The sequence below is a fragment of the Tamandua tetradactyla genome, chromosome 6, assembly GCF_023851605.1.
Source record: "Tamandua tetradactyla isolate mTamTet1 chromosome 6, mTamTet1.pri, whole genome shotgun sequence".
Lineage (NCBI taxonomy): Eukaryota > Metazoa > Chordata > Mammalia > Pilosa > Myrmecophagidae > Tamandua > Tamandua tetradactyla.
The window spans coordinates 8,798,052-8,814,355 of record NC_135332.1 but is presented as its reverse complement, the minus strand read 5'-3'; the positions used below and the strand labels follow the sequence as shown (position 1 = coordinate 8,814,355).

General features: G+C 47.1%; 1 protein-coding gene across 2 annotated transcripts in view; it reads left to right on the top strand.

Annotated features, from left to right (window-relative positions):
• Positions 1-16,304, top strand: part of RGS9 (regulator of G protein signaling 9) — a 72,087-nt gene that overhangs the window by 37,184 nt on the left and 18,599 nt on the right. For both annotated transcript variants that reach the window (XM_077163641.1, XM_077163640.1), the window contains exons 10-15: positions 1,833-1,862; positions 3,108-3,169; positions 4,981-5,094; positions 7,596-7,711; positions 10,498-10,585; positions 12,446-12,584. In XM_077163641.1, the coding sequence (XP_077019756.1) occupies positions 1,833-1,862; positions 3,108-3,169; positions 4,981-5,094; positions 7,596-7,711; positions 10,498-10,585; positions 12,446-12,584 (549 nt within the window). The remainder of the gene's footprint in view (positions 1-1,832; positions 1,863-3,107; positions 3,170-4,980; positions 5,095-7,595; positions 7,712-10,497; positions 10,586-12,445; positions 12,585-16,304) is intronic.

Below are 16,304 nucleotides of genomic sequence, written 5' to 3'. Positions count from 1 at the left end.
TCGAATCAGAATAGTAAGACCTCCTTTCCTTAAGTCTTGTGAGGGTTCAAAGAGGAGTCAATTTCTTGGCACTAACCAATGTGCAGTTATCATTATGCAAAAGCCCAGCTTCCTCTAGGAGCGGAGGGCACAGACCAGTAGATGCAATTCTGAAGAGTCCACTCCAGCAGGACTCTAACAGAAGAACTGATTATATTAGATTTGAATGCAAATCCACTCTGCCCCTAGGGTCCTTCTCTACCTGAATCATATGTTGGCTAAAACGGTGCCTTATGTTGGGAGAAAAATGGGAACAAATGATCAGGGTGGTTGCCAAAATATTTGGATCATTTGGATAGTCTTCACTTTTTTAAGTGGAAAAATATTCTATTGAGCCTGGAAAATGTCCCCATTTTTCCATGCCTCCAAGCACACTGCGAATGTAATCTGTTCAATATTGAGCAGATTACTGTTCAGCAGGCCTCTGCTAGGCAACATGGCAGTCCCAAGATGCGGTGGTCACCCTGCCCTGAGTGACGCCTCTTGCGCGATACCTACCTTAAGCAGAGAGTCATGCAAATAAATATGCAATTACAGCTGTAATAAGCGCTGAGCAGGAGGAAGTCAGAGTGTGTGAGAGGGTCCCAAACAGGGAGACCTTACTGAATACCTGTCCGAGATAACTCTCTCTATCCCCCACCCCAGAAGAAGCTTTCTTATGAGAAGCAATGACCTAAAAGCAATCCAGCAAAACAAACAAACCCTAGAACCCAAAGTGGACTAAGAGAGGCTAGTATGTGGCCTTTCAAACTGGGCTACCCATTTCTTGTCAGTGGGCTTGAGGGTCAAAGCTTGTTTTTCTGACCATGAGAAGTAGTGTCCTCCTCGGGATTCTGACTCTAATCGCAGTGAAGACTCAGTTGGGTTAAGCATCTTGAATGTTTGCAACCAGGGATTAAGATGCCCAGCTTGGAGTATGAGACACGGGACCAGGCCGCCCCTGTACACAACCCCACCTGGGAAAACCGAGACTGGGTTCACCGCTTGTGAGGGGCTGGGGGCAGACACACAGTGCCAAGGAAGCTCGCCCCTCTAGGACTGTAGAAGATCTATGTATTTTAGTAAGAGATGGGTCTGAATATTTGCCAGGAGTTTCTAAGAGCCTAAATTTGGAGCCCTTCTTGGAACCATCCTTTGTTCTGCCGTAGCTTAAAGGGCGCAGAGAGAGAGAGCTCCCTGCATCTCACCCCTACCGGTCCTGGGCTTGCTTCAGCGGCTTCAGTGAGGGTCTGGGGCCCGAGGTGGTCTCCACTGCAGCTCAGCTCTGGGCCTCCGCTTGAGCAGAGGCGGGTCTCAAGGGGTTTAATTGTGCGGTTTATTATTTGGCAATGTGGCTTTTCCCCCCAACTTGTGGTATTGGTCACGTTGTTATGAATACCTGCGGAATGAACCATTCATTCAGAGCTCTTCCTTGTGAGAAGGAAAATTAAAAAATCCAGCCCCCATGCTAGGTCCCCAGCTTTTTCTCTCATTCCTTTGAGCGTGGTCCTGTGGGCGCAATGGCAGACGGGGGGCAGACCTCAGACTTAATCTTCAATTCCCCTTGGCTTTTGGGAGAGCAGGGTAAAGTTTTGGTGGTAAATCGCCATCCGCCTCTCACCTCTTAGTTGGTGTAATTCTTCAGTTGTTGGGTAACATAGGGTGGAGGTGATAATGTAGCAGAATCCTGTCTTTGGAGTAAGGACAGATGGACAGTTTTATCTTAGGGAGGGATTTTTATATTTTGAATGGGTATTAGAACTGTAATGATGTGATGATATCTGTTTAATGATTTTCGCTTCTTTGTTTTGCAGAAACAAACAGTCACTGCCATCAGAAAAGAGGTAATGTGTCCCCCAAGTTCCAGAAAAATGACTTTAAACCCCCTAACAAATTACATATGCTTTGGCTTTATGGCCTGCATTCAGTGGTGGAATGAAGACCATGTGTAATGTGCAAACAATTGTTTCCAAGCTAATGGACAACACAGAATGACAAAGCACCTCTGTAAGGTCTGAGTAGGGCTGCGCTCAAAATGGTCAGGAGAATGGGGGAATGGGGGAAGAGGGGAAGGGAAAAAGGGGAGGGGAAAGAGGGCAAGGCAGGGAGGGGGGCACTTCAGAGTGTTCGCATCCCCACCTGCAGTTATAGGGCCTTTCACAATCTGCCCAGGGTAGAAAATGAACTGTTTTAGAAAATCTTGGATCTGGACCCAAGATAGAGCTTTGGGAAGTGTCTTAATTTGTCAGAGCTGCTACGTAAACACTACAACAATGGATTGGCTTAAACAGCAGAAATTTATTGGCTCATGGTTTTGAGGCTGGGAAAAGTCCAAATCGAGGTTATCAGCAAGGCTTGTTTTCTCTTGAAAATCTGTAGTGATCTGATGCTGGCCGTTAGCAATCCTTGGGGTTCCTTGGCTTCTTTTTCGGCCTCCTGTCAAATGGCGATGTCCTCTCCTTTCTAGTTTCTGTCCTGCTGGGTTCTCTGGTTCTCTTTATAAGGGCTTCAGTCACCTGCGTTTAGCCCCACCATCATTCAATTGGCCAGAGCCTAATTTAAAATAATATCTTCCAGAGCTTCCATGTACATGGGTTCACACCCACATGGATGTGAATTAAGAACACTGTGTTTGTTGGGATGAATAATTCAACCTACTGCAGAAAGCATTGGTCCTTGAGCTGGGATGTGACAGTGGACATCTGACTAGGGAAGAAGGTGGTGGGAGACAGGGATGGCTCACTCCTGCCGTAACTGCAGAACCAGGAAGGATCACTCAATTCAGCCAGAAACCTAAGAGAGAAAAGCCAAGCGTCTGCCCCCACGTCTTGGTTTCATTCTCCTTAGAACCTTCTTCTTCTCCATCCGGTGCCTTTGCCCAGACCATCACATGATGGATTAAAGAGGCCACTCTTTGGAACTGGGTTCCATCCATCTATGGTGGGCCCGAGCCCCACTGGTTCTCAGGTGGCTGGCTCGAGGGCATAGAATGGAAGCTGGGAAGGATACTTGGTCTTTGAATTTGGAGTGTCAGTGACCTCCAGGGGTGGGGATGTTGGACAGCTTCTAACACCTTTTCTCTCTTCCAGATCATGTATTATCAGCAGGCCTTAATGAGGTCCACAGTGAAGTCTTCGGTGTCCCTTGGAGGGTATGTCCTTGATTTGTTGGTCATGCTGAGGTTTGAGCAATAGGTAGGCTTATGGAGAACTTTAGCTTTAAGATTCACTTGACAAGTCATGGACTGACTGATTTAAGGTCCTAAAGGACTGTGAGAGGCAAAACCAGTCTCTTGGGGGCTTAGTATCCTAATTCTCTACTCAGAATCAGTCTCTAGGTCTCAAATGTTGGGTTTGGCAAAATTAAGTGTGAGTTCTGTGCAAGCTTGCCATCATAATTGTATGGGGAAGAAAAGACCACAGTTTGGGACCTGCGTGGATTCACGGTAGCCTATGTCCCTATCGTTAACCATTCACATTTATTAGGGATATATAGGTTGTGTTTCCTGGTTCACTGTTCTACTACATGTCCATTGTTCATCTTTGATTTGAAATCCAGTTGGAATAAGTTGGAAACTTATATTTGATTTATTGAACTTATATATCGATTTATTGAATGTCCCTCCAGGACATTATTTGGGAGACACAAAAGGGTATAATGCCTCCCAAATGAATGCAGTTCCTTTGAAATGTGAACCCCATGTTAGGACCACCTCGCTAATGCAGGGATTTTTCTGCACACATGGAAATGGCCTTGGCTTGCTATTGTGAAGTCACAATGTGACTAACCATCTATGATGAATGTGGTGCTGATTAGGACTCAGGATGCTGTGTTTTTCTAGTACCTTCTTCCCATATGGTTAAGAGCCAAGCTTTTGTAAAAATCTTCAAAAACCCTAAAGTTTTCCAAAATCCTTGCTTCAAAAAAATGCCACCGGCCTGAGAAAATGTGCCCTGATGCCACCCACATATTTTAGTGACTTCTGTCTACTGCCGCTGACTCTTGGTCACAGACAAGGAGAACAAACACATACTCAGGAGGGCTCACCTGGCGTTATAATGATGATCATTGCTCTTTGACAAAGACCGTCTTAGTGTCCACAAAACTAAACAGAAATGAGATTGAAGGGGACAAGGGCTGTTGAATACTTCTTAGGTCCACTGTCCAGTTTGTCTCGGTGCCTCATTCCCATCATTTTGGCCTTGTTAGTAGTTGAACCTGTGGGCCAGTTTTTTGTTTTTCCAGTTGTTCTACTGATAAAAGTCTGATGGACAACTAAGAGGGTCTTGGGAGCTGTGAAGCCAGAGGGCCTGAGTTCTGCACAGAACTGCAAACCCGTTCCTCTGGTGTGTGTGTGTGAAGAGCCCGGAGCCTGTTCTCTCCAAGTCCACGGCATAACCCCCAGCTGTGGGGTGGAGCTACACAGGGTTTTGTGTTTTTGTTTTTTGACAAACTGCCCAGATGCCCGGATAAGTGTTGACTCAGAAAGTTTGAGTCCACTAGGGAAAATTAGTTCTTGTCCAAAATTTGTATGTTTGGGGCCCACACATCGATTAGACCACAGGTTTTGAATAATTGGTCTAAATTCTAAAACTTAGACAATATCCGGCTAGAGGGTGGAGCCCAACATGGTAACAGAATTTCAGCGAGTCTTTGCCTGACTCATCTTTATTTGAATACATGCAAACAGTATCTGCTTTGAATTTTAAACCTCATGATAAAATGTAAAAAGGCCAGGTTTTAATGAAATAGATACAGAGAAATTACAAAAAGACTGGATTGGGAGATAACTTTTTTTTTCACAAGTAGGATAGGGACAAACCTAAGAGTTAACAGAGCATTTCTCTACTTACACAATAATAACTAAATCAGTATAGGAAAAGGAGAATCATCAATCTGAGTATTGATTTAGTTTCTTTGGGTGTTGGACTTCTAGAACATTATTTTTCATTTGCTTTTTAGGATCGTCAAGTACAGCGAACAGTTTTCCTCCAATGATGCCATCATGTCAGGCTGCCTCCCCAGCAATCCTTGGATAACAGATGATACCCAGTTCTGGGATTTAAATGCCAAGTTGTATGTATTCAGTATATTGTTTGTGAAAAGAGAAAAATCCTCTTTTTAGCTTTGCATACTTGATATCTAATTAGAGTAAACATAAGATTCTGGAGGGCAGAGCCCTAAACCTGCCTTCGTAAATTGTATCATTAGTTTCTTTGTTCTGTTTGAAATAATTCTGAATTATTGTTGCTTAGTGTGCCTGCAAATATCTTTGGAAGAGGGGCAAAGGCAGAAATGCAGAAGGAGAGTTCAAGATAAGAAGGGAGGCTGCCCATGTGAAAAAAAAAGGGAAGGAATAAGAGGAGGGCACAAAAAAGTCAGAGAGAAATGTGGAGATGAGGGAAGAGAGACTGGTAGGTATGCAGAAGGGGAATAGGTTGATGGGAAAGGGGGATAGCTGGCCATACAAGTAATGCCAAGTACTTGCCACAATCTAGGTCAAGGCCAGATCATCATTACCTGAGGCAGGGAGGAACAAACAGGTAACACAGATCCAGCCAGGCCAGCAGCTCTGGGAATTGCATGTGTAGCCTGGGGAGCAGAGCTAAATTCTGATCTTGGACAAGCCATTTCACTTGTTGCTTGCAGTGGGCAGCTGAGCTTAGCGTCAACCACAAAGCCAGAGACATTAGAATCCCCTTCTGGGAAGCTTCCCTCACTCTTTGGAGTCTCAAGTTATTAGGCTGGTTTTGTGGAGCCTATGCCTGTCTCCCAGTGAGTCAGATAGGGGAGGTGACCCGGACCCGCTTGTGGGAAAGGATGTACAGGATTTGGTTCCCCATGGAGGAGATGGCTAGGAAAAGATTGTCTCAGGTGGGCTTGGAAAGGAGACATGATGGCAGATGAATTTTAAATGAAATGGAGAATAGGGTATTGAATGCCAAAGTGGAGATTCGTGGGTGAAGGGCAAAGGGGGGCTGTGTTGTGTTGGAGCCACTGATTCACATGGAACGTGGTAGATGCCATGTGGGAGGCCCCATTGAAATTAGGAAGCCTTGCTTTTGAAGGCTTAGATTTTAGAGCAGTATTAAAACTACCTGGGAAGCTTATTCAAAGCAAACTAATGTCCACCAGCCTTTACCTCCCAGAGCCTCTGACTGATCAGCCTGGCTTGCCTCCTCACCCCCAGTATTTCTTAGAAAGCTCCCCAGTGATGACAGTGGAGAGCCAGGACAGAAGACTCACTTGGAGTATTGATTCCCAGCAGCGTCAGGATCACCAGGGGGCTTGGTAGAAGAGCACATTCTTGAGCCCCACCCTACCCACCCCTACGGGATCAGGAACTCTGGGAATGAGACCCGACAGTCTTGAGTTTTAATGAATCTTCCAAGTGATTCTTATATACACTGAAGTTTGCAAACCGCTGTTTTAGTCCCAGCTCTGCTTCTTACCAACCATATGAACCTGGGCAAGTATTTACCACTCTGAGCCTCTGTCTTTGCAGCGGTAAAAGGGAGAAAATACTCAACTCAGAATGTTCTCTTAGGGATTCAATAATCAGTGTTTAAAGCACCATGCCTCAACCGCAGCGACCAGACATTGATGGTAGCTTTAATGGAATTAGGATATTCTTACTGCGTTTATACGTGTTCTGTAAGCTTGCTTGGCTTACTTTGTTTTAGATCCCATAGGCATGAACTGTATCCAGATCCCAGTCCCAGCTGCATCGTCAGTGGGAAATGTGGTAACATGGACTTGGAAGCCTTGTTTCAAATGGGACTGTGTTGGGTTGGAATTCCTTAAGGAATAGGAGAGAAAAACATCTATTTTCCTGATTCTCTGGAATGTTAGTCCTCAGCTAACTGGTGGGCTCAGATGTCCTACCTGGGATCAGGGAAACCTTTCAAAACACGGAAGTAATGCCGACTCATATCTGATGACAACTGGTGTCTGTCCAAAGACGCACGGCCTGAAGACACACAGGTAGACGTGTCAACAAGACTGTCAGGGTGTCAAGTGCAGGCATCTCAGGCCATTTTCATCATGGACTCTCTAGCACCAAGCGCTGTCGACCCCTTCCAGATGCCAGTGTGTCCCTGCAGTGAAGTGGCAGCTATGCCCTGCGTGACAACAGGCATTTACCCACAGTGCCTATCACTGGTGCTACTCTAGAATTTTCTCCTGGTCATGGCAGCCTGATGACCCTCTGCTGACCAGTCTTCAGGCTGCTTCCAAGCTTTGGGGAAGCTGTTCACATTCCTTTGCCCCGAGGGCTTAGGGAGCAGGATATGAGTGTGCCGTCTCAAGGGTAGGTCTCCTCCTCACCTTTGGGATGGCAATCTCCTCGACCTGGGATCCAGGGGACCTATTTGAGGCTGCATTTGCCTGGCAAGTGATTCTGTGGATTGTATATTTAGGGAGCGATTGGAGGGGAGTGCATTGGGTTGAGCCCTGGGCCCATTGGCAGTCAGAAAAATTCAAGTCCCTTACTCCCACCCAGGCCACCGCCTGGCACAGTTCCTGCCCCAGCGTTGAGTTTCTGATGCATTTGCATTTATACATTACTGTCCTTGCAGGGTTGAAATCCCAACCAAGATGCGCGTGGAGCGATGGGCCTTCAACTTCAGTGAGTTGATCCGAGACCCCAAGGGCCGACAGAGTTTTCAGTACTTTCTCAAGAAAGAATTCAGTGGTGAGTGCTCTTCCTGAATAATTTTTTTAAAAGGAAACACTCCTTTAATGGCTAGTATAGGGTTTCGGTGATATCTCAGCAAATGTTTTCATAGCTTTGCTTGTGCTCTTAAAACAGGTGCTTCATTTTACAGCTTTAAGAATCATAGAATCCAGGACCCATTCTTTCCAGAGGTTCAGAGAGGCCCCACCATCTGTTCGCAAAGCCATGGTAGCGTTTTTCACATTTCCACATCTTCAGTTTCCTCTTTGCTCCCCTCACTGCATCTCTTCGATCCTAGGATTACCAGCCACAGGGGCTCTGGTGGCTCCTGCTTCCCCTGCCTCTAAGTGTACAGCTCCTCGGGGAAACCACAAAGGAGGGGAAGAGACAAAGGCAAGCTTTCCTCCGTTTTCTTTAGCTCAGTTGCTCTCTCCTGGCTGCACATTAGATTCGCCTGGGAATATTTTAAAACACATTTTTGCCTGGATCCCATTCCCAGAGTTTCTATTCAGTTGGTTTGGGGTGGGATTGGCAAAGCTTTGGAACCTCCCCAGGTGATTCTAATGTGGAGTCATGATTGAGAACGTGGCTTTAGCTCGCAGCCTGATTTCTTCAGGGCCTTGGGAAGGTGCATATTTTAATGGAATTGGCAGGGCCGTGTTTAATATCCCGTCCCTGGATGTCTCATCATGCTGGGTACTTGTGACTTCTTAAATATATGGCACTGAGAAACATCTGGGGAAACCAGGAGGCCAAAGGAGAACCAATTTCATTAGGCTACACATTGGAACGATTACTTCTGTGGGATGCGTTTAGTTCCTTGCCGTGTCCCCACCCTGCGGGAGGGCTGCATTTGAGCCTCGATACTTAAGTAACCCATTTGTTTGTGTGGTTGCTGCTGAAACTAATTCTACTTGACATGCCATTAGCCAGTTTGCCTGCTTGTTACAGAATATTACATTATGATATAGATTGTTGAAAATCCTTGTCCCTAATCAAGACTAATTGCCATGATATAATAAAACGCAGAAAAGTGGATGAGAGGGAAGCTCTCTTAGCCTGGGCCAGAAGCAACTGGCAAATTAGTGGATAGGGCCCCACCTAGTGGCGAAGCAACAAACTGCACCCACACAGTTCTTCTAGCAGTGAGAATCCAAGGGAAAGAGTTTCCTGCATTACTAAACCATATCACTGGCGACCTTTTCACGGGACTTCTGAACCTTCAAGCATGAACAGTGCAGCTGAATCATTAGCTTGCTCATTTAATCATATTTTTACTTTAAATTGATATATGATTTACTCAAACTGTGACTCCCTTTGCAATCACCTCCCATCTTACCCTCCAATCACCCGCACCCCATCTCCAGCCCTAGGCAACCACTCATCTACTTTCTGTCTCTGTAAAGTGTACTTCCAACAAAAGGGATCATCCAGTATGTGGCGTTTTGTACACGTCTTATTTCAGTAAGAATTTTTTTTTTAGTTTCATCTGTGTTTTAGCATGTATCAGTACATCATTCTTTTCTATGGCCAACTAATATTTCATTGTGTGGCTTCACCACAGTTTATTAATCCATTCATCAATGGATTAACCTCCACTTTTTTGGCTTTTATGAATAATGCTGCTATGAACATTCATTTACCCACTTTTGTGTGCTCTTTCAATTTTCACCCTAAGCAGTTACCTGCCTTTTCCTATGGGCAAAACGTTTACATTGAACTTAGTGTAAAATTGCTTGGCTGCCCTGTAAGAGCACAGACTGGCCTGCTTACTGACTCCTGTGAACTCAGCCCTGAGGGCACCCTGAAGTCCATGCTGAGGAAGACAGGCCACTCTGGAGCTGTGGGACTAACTAGCTTAGAATCAATGGCCCAGCCTTTTCCATCTGAAACACCTGGGGACCTAAGACAGGCCGTGGAAGGGGAGGAGAGCCTCTGTCCTGGACATTTCACCTGCGACCGCACATAGTTAGACACACACGCACAGGCTCTTGTGTCCTGTTGGTGGGGTTGTCTTTATTTTCCCAGACAAAAATTGATCCCTGGGATGTCTTGTACCGACATATTTACCTATGTATGGGTGGGGTGGAGACCTGGTCAGAGAACCTTGCCAGGAGTCTGGCTTTACCTTTGGGGCCCAGAGGAGCACAGTCTTCCTGGCTCAGGTCTCAGATGACTGTCAGTTACATCCCCCTTGGAGGGCCAGCCCTGCCCTAGACACCATCTGCCAGCATCGCAGCTGGGGCAGCTACCGCGTAAGGACCTGTGGGCTGCCATGTGTCCTGTGAGGGGCTGCAGAGGTAGTGCCTCCACGCATGGCTGGACAGAGGACGCAGAAGTCGTGTACTCGTTGGGACATGAGCAGCATGCATCAGGGCATCCGGATAGCCTAGCAATACCTGTTTATAAGCTTCATCTTATGCTTGCTTGTTCAAACAGCCTTTGTTATAGCCAAAGTCCAGCCCGAAATGAACATGGCAGCCCCTGGGGGAATTGACCATGAGATCTGACTTGTGTATTGTTGGAAATAGGACTCACGTGGGAGTGGCTGGCTGCAAACGTGAGCATGCCAGTCCAGTTTCATAGTGCTGACCCAGGTCCTGGAAGCCACGAGCAGTTCCTTCCCCGCTGGGGGTTTTGTCTGACCTCACAATGCAGGATGGGCTGTTTCGCAGAAGGAAAGGTGTTGGCCCGGACAGGAACGGACTCTACCCCAGCTGACCTGTTTCTTTTCTTTCCTCTTTTCTTTCCCACCCTGTTTCCTCTCTGGCTTTCGTCTGTCTGGACCCCTCCTCCCGGTGCAGGGGAGAATCTGGGATTTTGGGAAGCCTGTGAGGATCTGAAGTACGGGGATCAGTCCAAGGTCAAGGAGAAAGCGGAGGAGATTTACAAGTAAGGAGAGTAGTTGGGAAAGCCTCCGGCGTGCTCCCACTGAGCACCTGGGCTGCGCTTGGGGTCGGAGGTGGGACGCGTGGCTGGCTGCGAGCTGTCACTGTCAGCCTCACGCCCACTGGGCTGTAAATATCTCAGCAATGCCTTGGAAGGTTCTGGGGTCCTCTGAAGAAAGCTGAGGCGCGTGCCAGTTCCCTGCTTCTGTGGGAGTGTGTGTTAGGAGTTTAAAACGCAAACTACCCTGATTTATAGTGCAGAGTGCCTTGTCCTTGACTGAACCCCTGAGATCCAAGAGAGGTGCACACAGAGGTGTCTGTGTGTGAGTGTGTGTGTGTGTGTGTGTGTGTGTGAGAGAGAGAGAGAGAGAGAGAGAGAGAGAGCGCCAAAGAGAAATAGAAAGGGGAGGAGGAGGAAGTGGTGAGAAGGAGAGGCAGGGGATGGCAGCCTCAGAGGAGGGGAGGAAGGTTCCCGCATTCCTGGGGCAGTGACCCAAGCTTGGGGCACAGATGTGGGCCCCTCCCTTATTTTTCAGTTAGTGGCTCTTGCCCCCACTTGTTTAGTATAGCAGCAAGTCTCCTCCTGATTACCCAGGGACCCAAGGGTTCCAGTACAGAAGGGCCAGCCCTGCTCCTTATGGCCAGGAGGAGGGGAAGGGTGGCATGCGGAGGCTGCTGGGTGCTCCCATCCCGTGGTGGTCCTACCCACCCCCCCCCGCCCCTCCTAGTGGCTCCTTCCCTCCGCCCGGGCTGCAGCAGGCACCAGGGCTTGGACTCCCAGGCCTGCAGCTTCGGTTCATACTCACGTGCTCAGCCATGGTCCCCAGAGCCCACCCACCGTGCCAGTGAGGAACCAGCCGTCCTTGGCCTCCTCCCTCCCAAGGGCTGTCCTGCAGACCCTGAGGCACGCGGAGTGCAGATGCTGCGGAGTGCAGATGCTCTGTTGCACAGACGGAAGAACTCGAGGGCTCACCTCTCTCAATTGTGCTCCCTGGCAAACTTGCCCATCTTTTCACGCCGGGAAGGGCTCTGCACACCAAGACAAACACCCCTGCAGGGAGTCTGTCCCGAAGGTCCCATCACATCCTTCCCCGGAACTGGGGGCGCCTGACTGCCTCGCACCCAGACACAGGCACAATGGCTAACTCCAGAGAACCGCTGCCAGGGAACTGGTGGCCTCCATTTCTCCTTCCTCACTGGGCTCCCTGGTTAGGTAAATCTCATTGGGAATTCCAGAAATGGTGCGGCACATCCTTGGAGGGAGGAAGGTATCTATGTGAGTATTTCTGATGCCGCAGCGACTTGGAACTGGCAGCCCTGGGGGGGCTCTGAGTCCCTGGAATCCCAGCCAGAGCCCCAGGTTCAGGTGTGGCTGGCTGGATTCTAGCTGTGGGTACCGGCCTGGACTCCAGTGCATCTGGCCTCTGGGTGTCAGGGTCTCAGCTGCTTGGAGAGTTGTCACCAAACATGCTTGTACTGGGCCCCAGGGAGAGCAGAGGCCCCTGGACCACCTGTTTGGGATTGTCTTAGCCTGGCTGACGTTGGGCCCTGGGATCCTGCTGAGGAAGGAGGCAGAAGGTGGTAAGGGGCCCGGATTCTTGACCTCAACAGGTAGCGCCTAACCTGGCCTGGGCTTGCCCCCTGCTTCTTGCCCTCTCCTGGGTGTTGGGGCATCTCCGTTAAATATTTGCATTCCCAGTACTAGCTTCTTGCTTCTAAGAAAAACTGCTTGATAACCTGTTCAAAATCGTCAGTATCTCCAGAAAAAAGGATGCTCAGGCTCTCCCTTCCGAGCAGCCATGAACCTTTCATGAACCTGCTGGGTTTCAACTGCGTCAGCTAACGTTTCCCTCTCCTGCCCCAGGCTCTTCCTGGCCCCAGGAGCGAGACGGTGGATAAACATAGATGGGAAAACCATGGACATCACCGTCAAAGGGCTGAAGCATCCCCACCGCTACGTCCTGGACGCCGCGCAGACCCACATTTACATGCTCATGAAGAAGGTAGGTGGGAGTCTGTGCCAAGGACACGCGTGTGCCAGGGGCCCCTTCCCTTCCTGGGGACCTGGGACGTCCTTTAGATTGGCAAAAAAAAAAAAAAAAAAAAAAAAAGGGAGGTGACATCTGGCCGTGGCTTTGCCTGTGCTGGGATATAGAGTCTAACCCACCTGTCCCCTGGGCTGGAGCCTCCTTGAGCCCCAGCAGCGCTCTGGTTGGAGAGGACCACCTGGAGCAGCTGGGCGCATTCTCCCACCCCTCAGCAACGGTATGGGTAGGATAATCACATTAATCACGTAGTGTGGTTGGAATAGCTGTTTACTGAGGGCTTACGAGGTGCTGTTGCTGCACAAGTGTGGACCTTAGGACTTCAAGACAGCCTGGCTAGATGAGCACCGCTCCACCCGCATTGAGTAGCTTGCCTGAGAACTTACCAGAGGCAGGGCTAGGATTCAAACTCACAGCTGCCTGAGTCCAAAGGCGGAGCTTCCAGTCTCCACTATGGAGTGCTGAGAAGTTCTGGTGGCCCAGGTCCTTATAAGTATCCGATGTGGAAGGCTGAGTGTCTGAAACAGACAAGTTAGGTGTCATTGGAGTAAAACCCCTGGAGAACTCGGAGAGAATAATGTATTATTAATAAAAAGTTGAAATGGTGGGAATTTTCAGGAGGTTGTTGAGAAAAGGGAACCTGAGAAAAAGTCAGTTTCTTAAGAAATCAGAATTTCTTCAGGGTTCAGGGTAGCCTTAGAGATGTTGTCTAATTGGGTTCCTGTTTTGGTGCCATCCCTTTACAAGATGCATCAGGGGCTTCAGCTTCGCCTACAATTGTTCTTTAGATGGCAAAATTTCTCTAATCTTTGCTATAGGATGTAGGTTGGTGTGAATGGTGAATTTTTAATAGCTTCCTTTCTTCATAGTAGTTTTACTTAGTCTTTTAAAAATGACGTATTGAGGGGAAATTCACATAATATAAAAATCACAATTTTAAAATGAACAGTTTGGTACGTTCATGGTGTTGTGCAACCAATGCTTCCATCTGGTTCCCAAACCTTTCCTTTACTGCAAGTGAAACCCCCTACAGGTTAAGCAGTTTCTGCCCATTCCATTCTCCTCTCAGCCCCTGGCAACTACCCCCATGCTTTCAGTCTATGGGTTTACCTATTCTGTATGGTTCATATACGTGGACTCATACACCACGTGGCCTCTTGTGTCTGGCTTCTTTCACTTAGTATAATGTTTTTGAGGTTCATCCATGTTGTAGTGTTTATCAGTATCTCATTCATTTTTATTACCGAATAATAATCCATTGTGTGGATATACATCACAGTTTGTTTCCCCATTTATCAGCTGACACACATTGGGGCTGTTCCTATGCTTTGGCTGTTGTGCATATGCTGCTATGAACATGCGTGTGCATGTATTTGTTTGAGTCCCTGTATTCATTTATTTGGGGTATTTTCCTAGGAGTGGAATTACAGAGTCATATGGTCATATGGTAATTCTTTGTTCAGTTTTTTTAGGGACTGTCAAACTATTTTCCACAATGGCTCAACCATTTTACATTCCTGCCTGCAATGTGCAAGGGCTCCGGTTTCTCTACATCCCTGCTGTTTTAGTTTGTTAATGCTATGGAATGCAGTATACCAGAAATGGGTTGGTTTTTACAAAGGGAATTGATTAAGTTATAAGTTTACAGTTCTAAGGTCATAAAAAATGTCCAAACTAAGGTATCCAGGGAAAGCTACTGTGTTAGTCAGGGTTCTCTGGAGAAACAGAACCAGCAGGAGAGATCTTTAAATATGAGATTTATATAAGGTGTCTCATACAACCCTGGCAATGGAGGAGTCCAAAATCCACAGGGTGGGCTCTGAAGCTGGTGGCTCCAATGAATAATCTGGATGAACTCCACAGGAGAGGCTTGCTGACTGAAGAAGCAGTGAAAGAGTCTCTCTTCTCCCTTAAAAGCCTTCAACTGATTAAATTATCTCATTATGTGAGACACGCCTTTATTTGATTACAGATGTAATCAGCCACAGATGCAATCAACTGATTGATGATTTAACACACCAGCTTTCTGGTTTATCAGCCAGTCATGAAATATCCTTGCAGCAATGGGCAAGCCAGTGCTTTGCTCATCAGACTATTGGGTCTCATCACTTGGCCAAGTTGACACCAGAACTTAACCATCGCAGATACCTTAACTTGAAAGAGCTGATGATGTTTGGGGTTTCTCTGTCAGCTGGGAAGGCACATGGCAGCATCTGCTAGCTTTCTCTACTGGCTTCTTTCAAATGGCTTCCCTGAGAGTATTTTCTTTCTGCATCTCCAAAGGTGTGTGGCTGTGTGGGCGCTGAAGCTTTTTCCAAAATGGTTCCCTCTTAAAGGCATCCAGTAAGTGACCTACCTTGAATGAGTGGATTCACATCTCCATGGAAATCACCTAATCAAAAGGTCCCACCCACAGTTAGGTGGGTCACATCTCCATGGAAACAACTTAATCAAAAAGATCCCACTCAACCATATTAAATCAGAATTAAAGAACATGGCTTTTCTGGGGTACACAAAAGTTTCAAACTGGCATATTGCACCCTCTGGAACTCCAAAAGACATAGTTCCTTCCATATACAAAATACATTCATTCCATTACAATATCACAGAGCCATAAACCATTTCAGAAACAATACAAATACAATACAAAATGAGAAACAGTACAAAATCTCAAGGTCAGTTACAGGCATGATCTGTCCTAAGGCAAAATTCTCCCCTGGCTCTGTACCTGTAAAACTCAGAACAAGTTATGTGCTGCCATTAATCAAAGGAGGGATACTCATAGGATATATACTCCCATTTGCATAGGGTGATACTGGAAAGAAAACAGGGTTAAAGGTTCCCAAACAGTTCCTAAAACCAGCAGTGCAAACTCCATTAGATTTCAAAGTCTGAGAGTCATTTATCCTCTAAGCTTTAGAAAGCAGCAGTCCTATCCCTTCCAGGAGCCTATGCAGCAACCTTGCACTCTCCAAACACTGAGGTGATGGTTGCAATCTTGAGGGACATTGGGGAGACCACTTTTTTCTCTGCTCTACCCTCTCCAAGTGTCAGGGCAGCACCCAGGCCCTCTGCCATCTCTGAGGCACATGCACAACCTCCTTAGAACAAAGGGGCATCAGCAAGGCTCTCCCCAAACCCCAAAGAATGTGCTCCACCATCTCTGAGGCCTGGGGCACCAAAACTCTTCTTGAACATTGGAAGTGGAAGGCCAGCCATCTGCCTTTGGGACAAATTCACCTTCTCCAAGTGCACGGGTGGGCCCACTCTCCTGGCCCAAGATTTCTTATGCTTCAGACCTTAGCTTCTATGGTTCTGCCTTTGAAGTTATTTTTCCTTCAGTTTGTCCCTTTTCTATCCCTTTTGTCCAGACTTGCAGTGGCTCCATTTATAACAGATCCCATAACACTTTTGTTGGTTTTCTATGCAGTATAATGGGATCATACCCATCAGACAATAGGACTTTTCACAAATCTTTTCTGGATAACTCCATCTCCAATTCTGGCTTCTTCCAAAATGGCTGACTGGTTCCATGTTTGGTTAAATCCTCATGTGGGGCACTATTCTCTGGGATCTCCCTTTCTGGAAGCTCAGTATTTTCCATACCATCAGTTTCTGGTTTCTTTGTACCTAAGAGTTCAGTTCTCAGATTATCTCTTTCCTGTTGTATTTTACTGT